The 18272-nt window shown below is 40.7% G+C and overlaps 1 protein-coding gene across 2 annotated transcripts in view; it reads left to right on the forward strand.

Moving 5' to 3' along the window:
• lsm14ab (LSM14A mRNA processing body assembly factor b) overlaps positions 1 to 18272 on the forward strand; it is a 107190-nt gene that overhangs the window by 73445 nt on the left and 15473 nt on the right. For both annotated transcript variants that reach the window (XM_072595797.1, XM_072595796.1), the window contains exons 4-7: positions 4399 to 4521; positions 6465 to 6632; positions 8035 to 8115; positions 12616 to 12786. In XM_072595797.1, coding sequence (XP_072451898.1) covers positions 4399 to 4521; positions 6465 to 6632; positions 8035 to 8115; positions 12616 to 12786 — 543 coding nt within the window. The remainder of the gene's footprint in view (positions 1 to 4398; positions 4522 to 6464; positions 6633 to 8034; positions 8116 to 12615; positions 12787 to 18272) is intronic.

The following is an 18272-nucleotide window of genomic DNA, read 5'->3' on the forward strand; positions in this document are numbered from 1 at the left end:
GAAGAAAATTAATGAGTTAGTTGGGTTTTTACAATGTGATCATTTCATGGCACCATGAATGCAATTAACTTTTGTTTCCACATTTTTATTAGTTGAATATAAAGTTCACCAGCTGTCACAGTGAGATTGCCCTATGAGCCTGGCCCTGAGGATGAGTAAATGAGTAATATTGCCCCCATTCTACCCTTTTCCTCAAATACATTTCCCCGCAAACAAAACATATTAATTAAAGGCCAGATAATTAACTGAAAGCGTTAATATATTTTTATGGCTTAGTACCACCTCTGTAATGCATGTGATGCATATTCATCCAACACATGCTTATTGTCATCAGCATTGTCCAGGAAGTAGTCCCAGTCTTCCAGAGTTTAACTGTTCTCCATTTTTTGAACTGCTGTAAAGTAGCCTTATTGTCACCCACTATTGATGCTGTCCAAGGATTCTTAAGCCCTTGGCTTCAGTTGCAAACTTTGCTATAATTGCTGAATTAATGTTCAATGAGATGGTCTTCTTCCTAATCTGGTATCATTGGTGGCCCCCAATTTATAAACTTATGAATCTTTATACTTAAAAACAAAATTCCACGTTAATAATAATAATTATTTTAAAGATCCGATATGTAAATATTTGCTCATACTTCTGGCTATTTTGTGCTGCATTGTGTTCCAACTTATATCCAAATGTACTTCAGACTGTTCTCTGGAACGGAACCTGGAGACTACTTGTGTGTGAGTAGTTATCACAGGAGTTGTCATATGAAATTGCAATGACATCTGCTCTGCAACTTCCTGAAGTGTAATCTGGTATTTTTGTTAAGGCAGATCATCTCAAGTCTCAAGTGGAATTTGTGATGATCTGAATGGTGCCAGGTGGAAAATCCCAACTGGACTTGGCTGTGATGTCTTCACCTGGGCGGCATGGTGACACAGTGGTTAGCACTGCTGCCTCGCAGCACCAGGGACCTGGGTTCAATTTCCGCCTCGGGCAACTGCCTGTGTGGAGCTTGCACATTCTCCCTGTGTCTGCATGCGTTTCCTCCGGGTGCTCTGGTTTCCTCCCACAGTCCAAAGCTGTGCAGATTAGGTGAATTGGCCATGCTAAATTGCCCGTAGTGTTAGGTGGATTAGTCAGGGGTAAATAAAGGGAATGGGTTTCTCTTTGGAGGGTCGGTGTGGACTTGTTGGGCCGAAGGGCCTGTTTCCACACTGTAGGTATCTAAACATTTGAATAGCAGACCGAATTCACCATTTCAGCCCTGGCTTAAACATTTGAAATTCATTTTTGAAACACAAACAATGTGTTCCCCTATGTAGCAGCCATCTGACCTTCGTGGTGATACTTTGTTAAATATTCCCCAAATAGGACTGGAGTTTCAAAGGCGGTCATTATGACACAAAGAGGTTATTTGGCTCATCAAACCCATGCCGCCTACCTGTAAAGAAATCCAATCAGTCCCATTCCTTTTAGGATTACTCATCTCTGCTTCCACCACCTTCTTGAGGCAGTGTCTCCCAAGGTCGTTACAACACTAATTTTTTTTTCAAACAAAATCTATATATTTACCCTGCATCTGTGCACAGGATCTTGTAGGTTCTTTCATACTGTATCATCAAGTAATGAGAACAGTTTTTTTCTGTGTCATAACATCTCAAATGTCTCACATATTCCTTTGCCCCAAGGTGCTGCAAAACTCAAAACTTTGCTAATTGTTGCCAGCAGACAGATTTCACGGCAGCGACCTGCTGTCAAATTAAGAATCTGAATTAAAATGTAAATCAGGAAGATCTAAGAATAATCCAATGCCCTATCTCATCTGCACAATGAATAAACTGTATTGAAAAGCAGAAAATTGTGTGTGTTGGCAGTCTGAAATATAAACAGGCAATGCTGGAAATAAGTTTTTAGCAGCCTTTATGGAGAGAACATAATGATTACTGAACTTTGGATTCTGATAATTTTAGATCCTAATCTAATTATTAAAACCAGTGTTATATCTAATTTTGTTTTTGTATTTTTTTGCCCATGATATTTGTGCAAATTGATTTAAAATAAATAATAATCAAATGTTCGAATATCCAAAAGATGATGATGGTAACTGGAGAGTTTCAAATATGTTGTTTGTGGGTCTTTCATTTTTTGTAGAGACAGTCAAGGTGATGGTGCCATCGGTCCTCTATTATGTAAAAGTGAATCTGTTTTGAAATGACAGCATGTGTTAACCTAACAATTTTGTTTCCATTTCTCTTCCCTGTTTCACTGATATTGTAACCCTTGAAGTTTAATTAAGATTAGATTACTTACAGTGTGGAAACAGGCCCTTCGACCCATTCACACCGACCCATTCCCCTACATTCACCCCTTCACCTAACACTCCGGGCAATTTAGCATGGCCAATTCACCTATCATGCACATTTTGTTTTTGGATTATGGGAGGAAACCGGAGCACCCGGAGAAAACCCATGCAGACGCTGGGAGAATGTGCAAACTCCACACAGAGAGTCGCCTGAGGTGGGAATTGAACCCGGGTCTCTGGCGCTGTGAGGTAGCAGTGCTAACCACGGTGCCACCGTGACGCCCATTAAGTTGTTGTTGTTTGTATTGAAACCAAGATGGTGAATACTACCAAGCCCCTTCACCTTTGAGGCCATCACAGTTAAAAACAATCCATTTCTCATCCATTTACAGGTGTAAATCTACATTGTAGAAACACCTGGCTAAACTATTTGCTCCTCACCTTCCCCAGGCCACAAGAGAGACATTATTGCTTTGGCTGAAATTGACTTACTTTGGAATTGAAGCTATGATGCCTCACTTGTGTGGACCAATGAGGCTGCCCTAATTGTAGGGTTCAGCAAATGCACAGGTACCAATCGTAGCAATCTTCCACTCATTTGAGAAATGATTTCTGTATTTGGATAAATACATGAATTGGAAAGGTTTGGAGGGATATGGGCCAGGAATAGGCAAGTGGGGCTGGGTTTGTTTGGGATTAGGTTTGGCATGGACTGGTTAGACTGAAGAATCTGTTTCCATGCTGTATGATTCTATGAAGAAGGTTGTTGCAGATACCTCAACTTAGTTGCATGAGGTTACAACTATCTTTGATCTCCAGTTTGTACCCACCTTTTTAAGGTGAATAGTTGTGCAGCAGTTGCCGATTTCTCTTTGGAAATGACCAGTGGGATGGATTCTACATTGAACAGGGACAAAATAACTTGGTTATATCATTGAAAAACCACCTTCTACAGTGTCATCTATCAAGGAGGATGATATGATTATTATTCAAGGTTTGGGAGAAGATTTGTAGCTCGGGTGCTCGTTGTTGTGGTTCTGTTCGCCGAGCTGGGAATTTGTCTTGCAAACATTTCGTCCCCTGTCTAGGTGACATCCTTAGTGTTTGGGAGCCTCCTGTGAAGCGCTTCTGTGCTGTTTCCTCCGGCATTTATAGTGGCCTGTCTCTGCCGCTTCCGGTTGTCAGTTCCAGCTGTCCGCTGTAGTGGCCGGTATATTGGGTCCAGGTCGATGTGTTTGTTGATGGCACTCATCCACAGATTCTATCAACAAACACATCGACCTGGACCTAATATACCGGCCACTACAGCGGACAGCTGGAACTGACAACCGGAAGCAGCAGAGACAGGCCACTATAAATGCCGGAGGAAACAGCACAAACGCGCTTCACAGGAGGCTCCCAAGCACTGAGGATGTCACCGAGACAGGGGACGAAATGTTTGCACGACAAATTTCCAGCTCGGCGAACAGAACGATATGATTATTATCTTTAATTTATGTGGAAAACAGCATTTGCATTTTGGTGCATCTCTTCAGAATTTGTGTCTCTCCTGAAATTCCACAGTATTTAGAAAGTTGTTATTGAAGGAAATGAAACACCCTAACCTAAAATTTTTATTTGCAAATAAAGCAGCCTTTTCAGAGGAGGTTGAGACTTGTCAATTTGATGTAGACGAATGATCGCAGTTTGTTAGACTTTGCCTGTGTAACAGCAAGCAAGAAATGGACTTTGGTTTGTGAAACTCAACAATCCCCAAATCTTCTAAAGTCCTGTTTGTGATTTTTCCTGCTAATAATCTAAGTATGATCTTCAGATTGTGTGAGAGATATTTCAGTTCAAAGATTCAAAATGTGGAATGATATCATTGTTTTGTGTCTAATAGGTGAGGGTTCACATTCCTTGAATCTGGATTTTATTTCTGCAAACAAGTTTTACAGCTTAACAAATAAATCTTAAGAGAGCTTGTCTGTCAAGTGGAGGAGTGGTGTTTTGCTTTTCTTTGACTGTATTAATGGATTCTAATGTGGCAGTGATGGCGGGATCTTTGTAATGTTTTGTCTTTTTTTTTAATTCTTCCCCTTGTTTTTGTTACTGGACACGAACAGGAGGTCCGTCGTCATCTTTCAACAGCAACAAAACCAGCTTCGCATCACTTACACAGACCAGCTCACTGGCTTCGACCGTCAAACCTGATACAGGTTCACTGAAATTGCAGTTAGCTTTTCAGGGTAAAGTCTTTAACATATTGAAATTAAAAAGAAAGTAACTGAATTTATGTGATGAAAGTACCCATTGAAAAGTTGAGAAAGGGCATCTATTAAAGTTGTTGTATATTTCTAACTGTATATTTCCAATTCTATATAATCTCCCCTGCAGGCACTGAAATGAGCATTATAAAAATGCACCAGGGCCCTCTGAAGTGATCAGCATATTTTGACCACATTTTATGCCTGTATGCTTTTTCTTGCCGGGCTTTCAAGAGCTGAGCATTCATAACTATTTTGCTCAATGTGGTTCTTGCACACAACAGAGTGATTGATGTGTTCAGCCACTTCTTTCCATAGTGATCTTGGTGTTGACCCTGATGTCATCTACACCTGTTACTGGGATGATTGGATTGAAATTGATAATGGGAATCCTGCTTTTACTTGTTTTTCTTCTGCCTAACCAAAAGACCCCAAGTGTTAACTGAATACCCTGATTGGAAATAGCTAACCCAGCACAAATGCAGGAGCAGATTTAAGAGCTTTTAGGTTTGCAAAGCCGAAGTAAAGTTTGAAACCAATACACTTAACTATCTAACACATTCCACAAAGCATCAGTGTCAATTTTTTATTGTTTAGCAAGTTAATTTCTTGCAGGTAGTTGAGATGGATTGTCTCGAGATTTCAAATACAGTCGAGTTTCCACAACTGTAGTTAACTGTATTGTCATTTTATTTGTGAGATTTATAAATTTCTACAGCTTTTAATTTTGTCAGGAATTTAATAAGACCAACTGAACAATGGGACATGAACAATTTGAACAAATCTTAGTATTGTATCAAGTCCCAAACTGTGCGTAATGACTTATCCCTTCTAAAACAGAACTTATGCAGAAAGTTATGGTTGTTTTATTGCAACGGTGAAAGGGTACATGTGTGTGATCTCATGAAAGAATTAAGATTTAAGACTACAGTAAGTGAGCCAAAGAGATGTTTGATTTTGTTGGCTACGAGAGGCTGTCAAAATGGAAACATCCTGCAATGAATAATGATTGATCTGATGCAATGTTCCTGGCTTCAAGCTTACTGTCCTGTACTTTTGAAATAAAAAATGTAATTCTTTAGTATGTTGACTTTGGAGGGTTCTTAATTAGGTTGGCACTTGGAATAAAGCAAAACCTCATTCTTTGTGTATCATCCACCTTTTAACTCTACTGTCTTAAAAAAAATCCACTTTCAATACATCCTGTTTTGCAATCTACCATCTCAGCCCAAGCCTCTCTTTGAGATCAAGTTCTATAGTATCTGGACTCCCAGATTCATGCCAATTTTTTTCCTATCTGAACTTCTCCATACTTGGCCTTTGACCGCTGCAGCATTGAAACTATGCTCATTAAAGCTACAAATGACATCTTATGTGGCTGTGATCCTAATAACCAATCTCTTCTCTTCCTCCCCTACTTATCTGCAGTTCTTTAATGCAATTGGTCACACCACCACCTTCCATATCACTTGTCATAGTCCCACAACCACGTTTTAATATTGTAACCACCTGACCTCAAAACCTTTTCAGGTGACAGTTTTTGAATTGTTCCCTTCAGTTAACCATGCTCAAAGTAGTACTGTATGGTGAATATATTTTATGCAGTGGGAAAGGAGAAATGGGAGTTCTTGGGCAGAGAAACGAGAATCTCTTCCAGGCAGTTCCTATGTTTCCTATTCGCTGCTCATGGACATTGGCTGCAGCTTGGGAAGCTGGGGTCTGCTCCTCAGGTCTGTGGTCAAGTGGGGAAGCCTTCAAGGTGAATGAAACTTGGTGTATTTATAGATTTAAAACTTATAATTCTGGAACCTTACAGACACAGCTTCTTGTGAGCTATCGTCTATTTTGGCTACTAATGTTTGCAATGTACCATTTGTGTGTGTCTGGTTCTCTCTAATGCAGGCTTTTGGTGCATTCATTTATAGGCAGATCGAGCCCAAAACTGGATTCAATGAGGAAAAGTCCAACAATGGAACAAGCAGTGCAGACAAATACTTCTCAGGGCCCTGTGGGCAGGAGAAGTCCTGTACTAGCCAGACCTCTGCCATCAGTTCACCATCACAAACCAACAGATTCTCATGATGCAAGAAAAGGTAAGAATCAAGTTCATGTCCAACAGATAGTTGCAGTCTAAACCAAACAAGTTAGTCCCAATTCTTATTCATTCCCTGTGTTTATATGCGTGTGCTATATCTGTTTGGAATGAGCATAAATTTAATAGACTGCTGCTATATAACAGTACTGTTTATCGTGGTGATTATGTGGAGGTTCATCTGCTATGAAATGAATGAAGTCATGCACTTTCACTGATCACCAGAATTAATAAATGCGTTGGTTTCCTTTTGTTTCAATTTGCTCATGGAATATGGTTGTCACTGGCTGCGCCAACGTTTTATTGCCTATCTCTTGTTGCCACTTGAACTGACTGGCTTGCTGGGGCCATTTCAGATGGCAGTCACAATTCAAACACATTGTTATGCATCTGGAGCTACATGTGGACCAGACTGAGTAAGGATAACCTTGAATAACTTGAGTGAACCTAAAAGTTTTTATGATAAATGACAATGGTTATATGTTTTGCGTAGTGGCTAGTTCTAAATTTCAGGTATCATTGTTCAAAGTTTATCATCTGTCATGGTGAGAGTCAAGTCCTTGTCCCCTCAGCATTGACCTGGGTCCCTGGATAATAAATCCAGTAACAATACGCGTATATTACCACCTCTTCCACCCCCATATTTGTTTTGAGTTGATGCTTTTGTTTTTGGTCAGTGATAAATCTTCACTCAACTATGCTAAGTCATTGTTCTCAATCTACTGTAGCTTGCATTTATGTTATGAATTTTATCTTTCTTCCAATAGGCTAACACACACTTTAATTTCAACAATTTAAGAAGCATTCAAGGATATGAGAGGAATTATGGCTCCATTTGAAGAAAGCAGATTTAAGTTACTGATCTTGAGCAGATATAATTACAATTGTGAAGGATTGTTTTGGCTTCTATATGTAAAATTGGGGGGTTTTGTCTGTCGGTGACAATGGCATATGACACAAAGATTATATGATGCTCTCAAAAGGGTCAGAGAAACCATCTTGAGTTGCTTTGAATCTTTGACATATAAATGTGAACCTATCAAATTTTCATTTGGTATCTGGTGTTGAGAATGCACCAGGATTGAAGTTGATATTTGTTAGATTAATATATTGACCTTCTTTTGATTTCTATATAATAATTAAATGAGAATTTATAGCTTTGGATGCAGAAGATATAAATTGGTTTAATCTTGATATAAAATAAACCTGAGGTGTTCTGCTCAGTGGTTTTCAGAGTCTGTGAACCAGCAGTTCTTTTGTTGTTAACCCTCTTGTATTAGATTTTGAGGTTTAAATATATAATTGCTTTGGTATTAAAATGCAGGTCCCAAAAAAGACTTAGAAAATGACATTGACCTAGCTGGAGGCAAAATTATTTATTACAGTTTTTTGTTTTGTTTTAGTTTTTGAATCTCAGAAAGTTCTACGGCCAGAAAGTGATCTCTTCAAGAATGAAAATCGGGAACCAAACAGGAGGCCATCAGGTATGTGTCTTTGTTACCATCCAATAATCATTTCTTTGTTCTCTGACCTAATTCTGTTGGGTATCTCTGAGAGTGAGAATGTTGGTCCTGCTGAATTTGGAGAGACTAGTAGTGCTGGGCAGTACTTGGGACTGTCCTGGTACCTGCCATTAACTTCCTAGGTGTGGTCTCAGGGGAGATGACCCTGATTGCTCTTTACTTGTACATGTACTATAACAGCTAAAAGCTTGCTTCAATACAATGTTGTATTTAGCATAAGACTGCATTTGCCGACACCTAGGAGTATGTATGGTAACAACAAAATCTGATATAAATTGAAATAAAACGTGATATGAACTTAAATGCTTACAAATGACTTAAGAAATGAAAAAATATTTTGGTGAAGAGAAAACAATTATTACATTGTGTATAATTTTAATCGGGTTTATATAGTGCACGGTCATTTAAAACAAATCGGAGGTGACCATGCACAGTCTTAATTTATCATTGGATGGTGTCAGCAGAAACACACTTTCAGTGTAAACTAGGTTTCAAGATCAGCTGTTAGACAGATTGATAATCGAACAATCAATACTTTGGTCTATGTCATCTTTGAAAGTTTTAATGTGTCCTATTGAGATTTAAATCTGATGGTATTTCGTATTTTAAGTAACTCCTTTATTCAAAAAGTATTGGATTATACACATGGCTATGAGAAAAACTTAAACTTCTTCAAGAAAGGTGAGATCAGGTGAGATGTTAACCTAAAAATTGACAAAAGAAATGGGTTTTAAAGAAGTTTTTAAAGGTGTGTTGAGATTTGGGAGTGTTTTAGTCTAGCTACAGCTGTTTCAGTTAGAAACAATCTTCACAAGTGTCCAAACTTGTATGGTAAGAAGCGATTTCTCATTAATGTCTGTGAAGTGTTGATGGTTACTCAGGATATCATTGCCAATAATCCCTTTCCAAGTTTGGCTGGTCCCAATCTTTCCCCCACCTGGCGGTGTCCAAAAAGCATTTTTTTCCCTTAGCCTTCGTGATCTATTTAACTTTCATCACAGTCAGAGTCTGTGAACCCACGTTTTGAATTCCAGGTGATCACATGAGGTTGATTTTTTTTTGTTAAATGTGTTTTTTGAAAAGCATGTCATTTGTACAGAAAAATTGCATAAATGTAATCACTACTTAACAATAAAGCTGACTGGAAATTGCTGTTTTCAGGTAGTAATGTGGAGCTAGTTGACAGGTTTAAATAAGGTACACTGAAGTGCCAAGAACAAGATGCATTTAGAAAAGCCAAAACCAGCAATGACTGTTTGGAGTTAGAGAAACATGGCAAGTAATTGCAATTACTTATAAACTTTTTAAGAAGTTTTCCAGTTTGAATAAGCTTGGAAGTGCAGGCTGTTTCAGATCTGTAGCTGGCCTCTTGGCTTTTGATGACTTGTCCAAATTTAACATTGGTGCAGGAAAAGAGTGGTTTTAATTTGAACTCTTAAAAACATTAAAGATTAATGTTCTTTCTATTTAATTTTAATAAGTTGCTCAAAAAAAATTAGCGGGAGGGCTGGCCATTATTTCCTGAACTTAAATGAGATACTTCACAAACATATACTCCTGCTTTTGTTGTTGCAAATATTTACTTTATGACTTCTCAAAATATAAACAACTTTTTAGTATTTTAATTTCAAGTATCTACTTTCCTGGGTACTTGATAAGAATTGATTGCTCAAGAATCTGATGCTGATATACAATTTTGTCAAGTATTGTTGTGGCTTATAGCTAATTCCCATTCTGACCACCTCCAGTATTAACAGGGGCCACTGCAAACATCAGGAGTTTATCACCTTTTGTCTTTGATTTCAGTAGTTACTGTAATATGTGTTTCCCTTGTCCATGTCACTGACTGGGAATTGACTTTTAAGTCCTTGAGTGATTCCATGTTTTGACACCAAGTTTCAAGTATTTTTAATTTACCTTTGCGAGATATAAGGATCAGCAATAAATGCTGGCCCAGCCAATGATTCCTATGTTCCCATTATCAAACTTTTAACAAGACCTTTGTGGCAGGTAGAACTTCAACCTGGAACTACTAGCCCCGAGGTAGGGATCAATGTTACCTGTAAGCTGTGCACATGCGCAGCTGCTCTGATGTTCCGCACACAGCAATCAGCATCAGCACACTAATTGCGACATTGACTTCCAGTTCCACAAGTTGTTGCTGTGTACTAACCTGAGAGATGCACACAGCTGTTAAGAAAATTAGAGAGAACGTTGGTAAAGCTGCTACCATTGTTCCACAAGATCCTTTTTTTAATAATGTAAATTCCAGCAGTTGCCACGGTGGCTTTTGCACCCTTGCACTGAGTGCTTTAGCCTCGAACTCTGGATTGCAAGATGAGTGGCATCCACCACAGCACTGTCTGGGTGTATGATTAGTTGAACTAATTAACAAATGTATTCTTTCAATCTCGATTCAACTGTCTTTTGAAACCTGTGGCTGTTTTATCATTGTATTATGTCTAAAACTGAGAGATCACTACCTCCATTTCATAACCCTTTGTTGTATTAACTGTGGAGACCTCTTTTTTTCACCTCCTGTGCTTCCCTGGATAACACATCCCATTTAGTGCAAGTGTACCTGTGCATTTGCGAGAAAAAAATTAGTATCACTTAAATTTTGAAAATGAATTTGAAAGCATGCTACCATTGGCAGACACTGTGAGCACACAATCAATCCTGATTTGACTGATTTTACAATTTGCCTGTTGTATGTGGACAAAGTGAGCTTTGGGATGACTTTCAAGATTTCAGTTTAATCTTTGTTTTGCGCTGTGATTAATTTTGATCTGCCCATGTAGGGATTGTGTGACGTGAGATAGTCGATGAGTAAAATTGCCTTTTGGATCACGTGTCCATCCACAGGTACATGTTGACTTGGTTTATTTATTGACACGGTGCTGAATGGACTCCTGTGGACAGAATAAACTTTAACTGAAATAATGGGCTGCTGGATGTATCTTAAGAAACCACATCTTTATTGTAATCTTCAAAGATTTAACAGTGGGCACTTGCTTTCTACACTTTCCTGTTAAAGAGTCAACGAGTCATACGGCAAAGAAACAGCCCCTTCGGCCCACCATGTCTATGCTGACAACAAACACCAAACCCCACTAATCCCATTTACCTGCACTTTGTCCGTAGCCAACTGTGAGTCAGCATTTTAAGTGCTCATTCTGATGCTGCTTAAATGTTGTTAAGAGTACATGCCTCCACCACCCCCTCAGGCAGCGCATTGCATATATCTACCACCCTCTGGGTGAAAAAATTCTTTATCTGATCCCCTTTAAACCACATACTCCTCACCTGAAACTTAATTCCACCTGGTCTGAGAAGTCTGGCATTGGGAAGAGATTCTCATGATCTACTCTTGTCTATGACTCTCATAATTATGTTCACTTCAATCAGATTCCACCCCCAAGCTGCCTCTGCTCCAAGGAAAACAAACCCAGCCTATCCAATCTCTCTTCATAAAACTTTTCAACTCATTTAACATCCTAGTGAATCTTGTCTGCACCCTCTCCAGTGCAGTCACCAATGTGGAGACCACTATTCCATCTCCGGCCTTACCAATGTTTTATAAAGCTGTAACAAGATTTCCTTGCTCCTGTATTCTACACCCTAGCTAATGAAAGCCTTCACCATCCTTTTCACTTGTGCTAATCCCTTCAGGGATCTTTGAACTTGTATACCAGCTCCCTTTGTTCTTCAGTACGCCCTAGGGACCTACCATACATTGCGTATGTCCTTCCTTGAATAGACCTCCCAAAATCCCATTGCTCTGCTCATTTTATCAGCTGATCAATATAGTCTGCAGACCTATTTTTTATCATCTGCAAACTTATGAATTAAAATGTTCTACTTTCACATCCAAGTCCTTAATGTACATTACAAACAGTAAGTGTCCCCGCTTGATCACAGCCCTCCACCATCACCTTTTGTAAGACAAGTGTGAACTGGTTTGCCAACTTGCCTTGTATCATGTACACTTCTACCTTTGGACCAGCCTTACATGTGGGACCTTGTTAAAGGTCTTACTGAAGTCCATATAAAACTTATCAATTCGACTACCCTCAATAAACTTAGTCACCTTTTCAAAAAACTCAAACAAGATCCTCAGACAGTATCTCCTCCCCTTGCTGACTATCCCTGATCACTTTCCATCTTTGAGTATTGTTTAATCCTATGCTTCAGAATTTTTTCCAGCAATTTCCCTAACACTGACATCAGACTAACTGGTCTGTAATTACCTGGTCTCTCCCTGCTGTCCTCCTTGAACAAAGCAATTATCTGACTTCCAGTCATCTGGTGACTGGGACCAGCAAAGTATTAGATATATCCTCTAGGGCCCCACAGTTTCCTCCCATGCATCCCATAGCAGCCAGTGAAACATGTCATCAGGTCCTGGGGATTTCTGAACTGGCTTCTTGATGCACTAACATTTCTTCTATTTGTTATCAGGGGGTCAGGCTGTCAGGCGAGGCCGTGGTGGGAGCCGAGGAAGGGGAAGATTCACTGTAAGAAGAGACGGCCCAATGAAGTTCGAGAAAGACTTCGACTTTGAGAGTGCGAATGCACAGTTTAACAAAGAGGAGATTGATAGAGAGTTCCAGAATAAGCTGAAATTGAAAGGTAATGTTTTCTTTTCTGAGTTCTTATATTTCACTGAGGCTGCAGTTTCCATACAGCATTGTTCACAGCTAAGGCTCTTGGTATCTTTACTGCATATATCTGTTGTTATTAGTGCCCAATGACTTAGACTTGTCTTTATCATTCTGACTCCCATATACTAGCCACATGGGAAAACCAGACAAAGTGGCAAACATATTCAAAGGTTATGATGCCCAAGCATCCAAGGCTTAGGAGCCAGGTGTTGGAAAATGAAATTAGAATCATCTACAAAGCACAAGTCAGGAATGTGATAGAAATTCCCCACTTGCTTAGATGGATGCAGCTCCAACAACACTCCAGCTTGACACCAACCAGGGCAAAACAGCCCACTTGATTGACACCACATCTACAAACAATAAATTCCTTCTGCTACGGCAGCTCAATCGCACTAGTGTGTACTATCTACAAGATGCACTGCATAAATTTCCTGAAGATCTTTACAATAGACAATAGATGCAGGAGTAGGCCATTCTGCCCTTCGAGCCTGCACCGCCATTCAATATGATCATGGCTGATCATTCCTAATCAGTATCCTGTTCCAGCCTTATCTCCATACCCCTTGACTCCACTATCTTTAAGAGCTCTATCCAATTCTTTCTTAAATGAATCCAGAGACTGGGCCTCCACTGCCCTCCGGGGCAGAGCATTCCACACAGCCACCACTCTCTGGGTGAAGTAGTTTCTCCTCATCTCTGTCCTAAATGGTCTACCCCGTATTTTTAAGTTGTGTCCTCTGGTTCGGCACTCCCCCATCAACGGAAATATGTTCCCTCCTGCCAGAGTGTCCAATCCTTTCATAAGCCTATACGTTTCAATCAGATCCCCTCTCAGTCTTCTAAACTCAAGGGTATACAAGCCCAGTCGCTTCAGTCTTTCCGTGTAAGGCAATCCTGCCATTCCAGGAATTGACCTCGTGAACCTACGCTGCACACCCTCAATAGCCAGAATGTCTTTCCTCAAATTTGGAGACCAGAACTGTACACAGTACTCCAGGTGTGGTCTCACCAGGGCCCTGTACATCTGCAGAAGCACCTCTTTGCTTCTATACTCAATCCCTCTTGTTATGAAGGCCAGCATGCTATTAGCCTTCTTCACGACCTGCTGTACCTGCATGCTTGCCTTCATTGACTGGTGGACAAGAACACCCAGATCTCTCTGAACAGCCCCTTTACCTAATTTGATACCATTGAGGTAGTAATCTGCCTTCCTGTTCTTGCCACCAAAGTGGATAACCAGACATTTATCCACATTAAACTGCATCTGCCATGCATCTGCCCACTCACCTAACTTGTCCAGGTCACCCTGTAATCCCCTAACATCCTCATCACATTTCACCCTACCACCTAGCTTTGTGTCATCAGCAAATTTGCTAATGTTATTGCTGATACCATCTTCTATATCATTTACCTATATTGTAAAAAGCTGCGGTCCCAGCACGGATCCCTGCGGTACCCCACTGGTCACTGCCTGCCATTTCGAAATGGAGCCGTTAATCACTACCCTTTGTTTCCTATTAGCCAACCAATTCTCTATCCAATCTAGTACTTTGCCCCCATTCCCGTGCGCCCTAATTTTACTCACTAACCTCTTGTGTGGGACTTTATCAAAAGCTTTCTGAAAGTCCAGGTACACTACATCCACTGGATCTCCCTCGTCCATCTTCCGAGTTACATCCTCAAAAAATTCAAGAAGATTAGTCAAGCATGATTTCCCCTTCATAAATCCATGCTGACTCTGTCCTATCCTGTTACTATTATCCAGATGTGCCGTAATTTCATCCTTTATAATAGACTCCAGCATCTTTCCCACCACTGAGGTCATACTAACTGGTCTATAATTTCCTGCTTTCTCCCGCCCACCCTTCTTAAAAAGTGGCACAACATTAGCCACCCTCCAATCCTCAGGAACCGACCCTGATTCTATTGAACTCTGGAAAATAATCACCAGGGCATCCACGATTTCCCGAGCCACCTCCTTCAGTACCCTGGGATGCAGGCCATCAGGTCCCGGAGACTTATCAACCTTCAGACCTAACAGTGTCTCCAACACCAAATCCTGGCAAATAGAAATTCCCTTAAGTTCAGGTCCTTCAGCCACTGTTACCTCAGGGAGATTGCTTGTGTCTTCCCCAGTGAACACAGATCTGAAGTACCCATTTAATTCCTCTGCCATTTCTTCGTTCCCAGTAATATATTCCCCTGCTTCTGTCTTCAAGGGCCCAATTTTTGTCCTAACCATTTTTTGCCTTGGACATACCTAAAAAAGCTTTTACTATCCTCCTTTATATTCTTGGCCAGTTTACCTTCGTACCTCATTTTTTCTCTGCGTATTTCCTTCTTACTAATCCTCTGTTGTTCTTTAAAAGCTTCCCAGTCCTCCGTTTTCCCACTTATCTTCGCTAAGTTATACTTTTTCTCTTTTAACCTTATATGTTTCTTTACTTCCCTCGTCAGCCACGGCCGCCCATGTCTCCTCCTGGGATCTTTCTTCCTTTTAGGAATGAACTGATCCTGCATCTTCTGCATTATACACAGAAATATCCGCCATTGTTCCTCCACGGTCTTCCCTGTTAAGGTATTGAACCATTGAACTTTGGCCAGTTGCTCCCTCATAGCTCCATATTTCCCTTTATTCAACTGAAATATTGTCACATCAGATTGTACCCACTCTCTCTCAAATTGCAGATTGAAGCTTATTGTATTATGGTCACTACTTCCCAATGGCTCCTTCACTTCGAGGTCACTGACCAATTCTGGTTCGTTACACAATACCAGATCCAGAATCGCCTTATCCCTGGTCGGCTCCAGCACCAGCTGCTCTAAAAATCCATCTCTGAGGCACTCCACAAAGTCTCTTTCTTGAGGCCCGATACCATCCTGATTCTCCCAGTCTACCTGCATGTTAAAATCCTCCATAACAACTGTAGTAACATCTTTGCGACAAGCCAATTTCAGCTCCTGATTCAACTTACCTCCAACATCCAGACTACTGTTTGGGGGCCTGTAGATGACTCCCATGAGGGTCTTTTTACCCTTAGTGTTTCGAAGCTCTATCCACACTGACTCTACATCCCCTGACTCTAGGTCCGCCCGCGCAAGGGACTGAATATCCTCCCTTACCAACAAGGCCACCCCACCTCCTCTGCCCGTCAGTCTATCCTTACGATAGCACATGTAGCCTTGAATATTCATTTCCCAGGCCCTGTCCCCATGAAGCCACGTCTCAGTTATCCCCACAATATCGTATCTGTCAATTTCCAAAAGAGCCTCAAGCTCATCCACCTTGTGTCTAATGCTTCGTGCATTCATATATAGAATTTTTAATTTGTTACTGCTCTCACCCTTCCCCTCAACCCTTATTTCACTCAACTTTACAGCATGATGCCTTTTCCAGTTTTCTGCCTCCTTGATACAGTTGTCTTTCTTGACTTCTCTTGTTCTAACTACCCCTTCAATTTCCTTTTTAAACATCCAGCTTGTCCCGTCCCCCCCGCTACTTAGTTTAAATGTAGCGGTGGGTTTTGGGGTTTACAAACCCACACCCACTGCCATCTTGAAGGAGAAGATCAGCAGATAGATAGCAATCACCTCACCTGCAAGTTTCCCATAAGCTACTCCCCATCCTGACTTGTAAGTGTATTGCCATTCTTTTGTTGTGACTGGGTCAATGCCAGGACTCCTGCATTAACAATGAGCAGCATGAAAGGAGAGTTATGTTGCAGTGTTAAAATGAGGCTGATTCTTGTCTGCTGTGGTATCTTCATGAGACATTAAAGAAACCTTTTTCTCTTCTTGACTTGGCCCACATGCAGTAAAATATATTTACTACTTGTTTTTTCCAGAACTGGGTTTTCTCTATTGCAAGTGACTGCAGGTCACTATGTGGTACTCTGGGATATCTTGATATTGTGAAAAACTTAGACTAGGTGGTATGTTTTAAGGAGTTTCTTGAAAGAGGAAGTGAGGTGGAGAGCACTAAGGAAAGAGATATTGAAAAGGTGATGGTGAGCTACTGCCTTGAAATGCTTCAGTGGGGAAGGTGTTCCAGAGCTTGGACACAAGCAATTGTAGACCCAGACATCGGTGGTGATGCAATACAGCTCAGAGCAAGGATATCTGTGGATTGTGGATGTGGAGAAGGTGAGAGATAGGGAGGACACGAGGCTGTGGAGGATTAGAATTTTAAAATCAAGGTGTTACTTGACTGAGGTTATGTAAGTCTGCAAGCACAGATTGTTAGGTCAGTGGAACTTGGTGTGAGTTAAGACAGGCAGTTGAGTTTTAGATGATCTCATATTTATGAATAGTCGCATGTGGGAGATCAATCAGGAATGTGTTTGAATGCTTGAGCCTACACAGAAGGTAGCAGCAAGAGTAGGTAATTGAACCCTTCAAACCTGCTTTGCCATCCAGTATGGTTGTGGCTAATGGTCAAGCTCAAAGCCTTAACACCCCCTCTCACTTGATCCCTTTAGCCATAAGCCTTGAAAACACAATGTTTTGGCCTCAACCACTTTCTGTCGTAGTGAATTCCATGGGCTCATCGCTCTATGGGTGAAGTAATTTCTCCTCATTTTAGTTGTGAAAGGTTTACCCCTTATCCTTAAACTATTGATATCTGGATTTGGACTTCCCCAACGTCAGGAACATCTTCCCTCCATCTAACCTGTCTCATCCTATTAAAATTTTATAGGTTTCAATGAGATCCTCCTCATTCTTCTAAATTCCAGTGAGTATGATCCTTGCTGACCCAATTCCTCCTTATGTCAGTCCTGCCATCCTGGGAATCAATTTGATAAATCTTCGCTGCACTCCCTCTACAGCAAGAACATCGTTCCTCAGAAAAGGAGACCAAAACTGCACACAGTTTTCTAGGTGTGGCCTCAGCAGTGCCCTGAATAATTGCAGCAAGACACCCTTGTTCCTTTCACCATAACAGCCAACAGTTTGCCATTTTTACTGTCTGCTGCACCTGCATGCTTGCTTTTAGCGGCTGGTGCACGGACTCCCAGATCTTGTTTAACATTTCCCTATCTTCATTTACAACCATTCAAATAATTTTCCTTCCTATTTTTTGCTACCAAAGTGGACAAACACACATTTATCCATATTATACTGCATCTGCCTTGCCACACTCTCAGCCTGTCCAAATCACACTGCAACATCATTGCATTCTCCTAACAACTGAACCTTCCATTCAACTTTGAAATGTCTAGATTTTAGCTTAGTCTTGAGAGATGAACATGTGGGTGGGGGGGTTCACCAACAGGTGAAGTCTTGGAAGCTGTAACAGTTACCCTTCATGATGATGCATATATGACTTCAGGAGCTTATCTCCCCTTCAGGTACGATATAATTATCGCAAACAGATTGACTTAATCTTGGACTGTTGCCAGGGAGAAGGATAGTGTCAATAATTGTGGAATGGAGTTTGGAGCATGGACTGTA

This window comes from Chiloscyllium punctatum, chromosome 26, assembly GCF_047496795.1.
Source record: "Chiloscyllium punctatum isolate Juve2018m chromosome 26, sChiPun1.3, whole genome shotgun sequence".
In the NCBI taxonomy this organism is placed as follows: Eukaryota; Metazoa; Chordata; class Chondrichthyes; order Orectolobiformes; family Hemiscylliidae; genus Chiloscyllium; species Chiloscyllium punctatum.